A 444-nucleotide genomic window follows, 5' to 3' on the forward strand; every position below is an offset into this window, starting at 1 on the left:
AATTCCTACCACAACTGAAGAAACAACTGCAACTACGACAACGTCGCCAGAAACAACAACTACACTAACAACTATAACTACAACTACATTAATAACCATCACCACAACACCTATACCAGAAACTACAACGGAAAGCACAACTCCACCAACCACTACAACTACTGTAATTCCTACAACAACTGAAACAACAACTGTAACTATGACAACATCGCCAGAAACTACAACTACACTAACAACGTTTACTACAACATCTGCGCCAGAAACTACAATCAAAAGTCCAACTCCGCCAACTACAACAACAACTGTAGTTCCCACGACAACTGAAGAAACAACTGTAACTACAACGACGTCGCCAGAAACTACAACTGCACCAACAACTATTACTACAACACCTACGCCAGAAACTACAACGGAAAGTACAACACCGCCAACTACTACAACTAC

At 41.0% G+C, this 444-nt stretch overlaps 1 protein-coding gene across 1 annotated transcript; it reads left to right on the plus strand.

The window, feature by feature from the left end:
* Window positions 1–4: 4 nt before the first annotated feature.
* Window positions 5–416, plus strand: LOC116186721 (integumentary mucin A.1-like; the record flags this gene model as incomplete). The annotated part of the gene is made up of 1 exon (XM_031514892.1): window positions 5–416. A coding segment is annotated over one exon (412 nt), but the record flags the coding sequence as incomplete, so codon positions are not given.
* Between the last annotated feature and the right edge of the window lie 28 nt (window positions 417–444).

The sequence above is a fragment of the Apis dorsata genome, unplaced genomic scaffold (genome assembly GCF_000469605.1).
Source record: "Apis dorsata unplaced genomic scaffold, Apis dorsata 1.3 scaffold_50610, whole genome shotgun sequence".
NCBI lineage: Eukaryota > Metazoa > Arthropoda > Insecta > Hymenoptera > Apidae > Apis > Apis dorsata.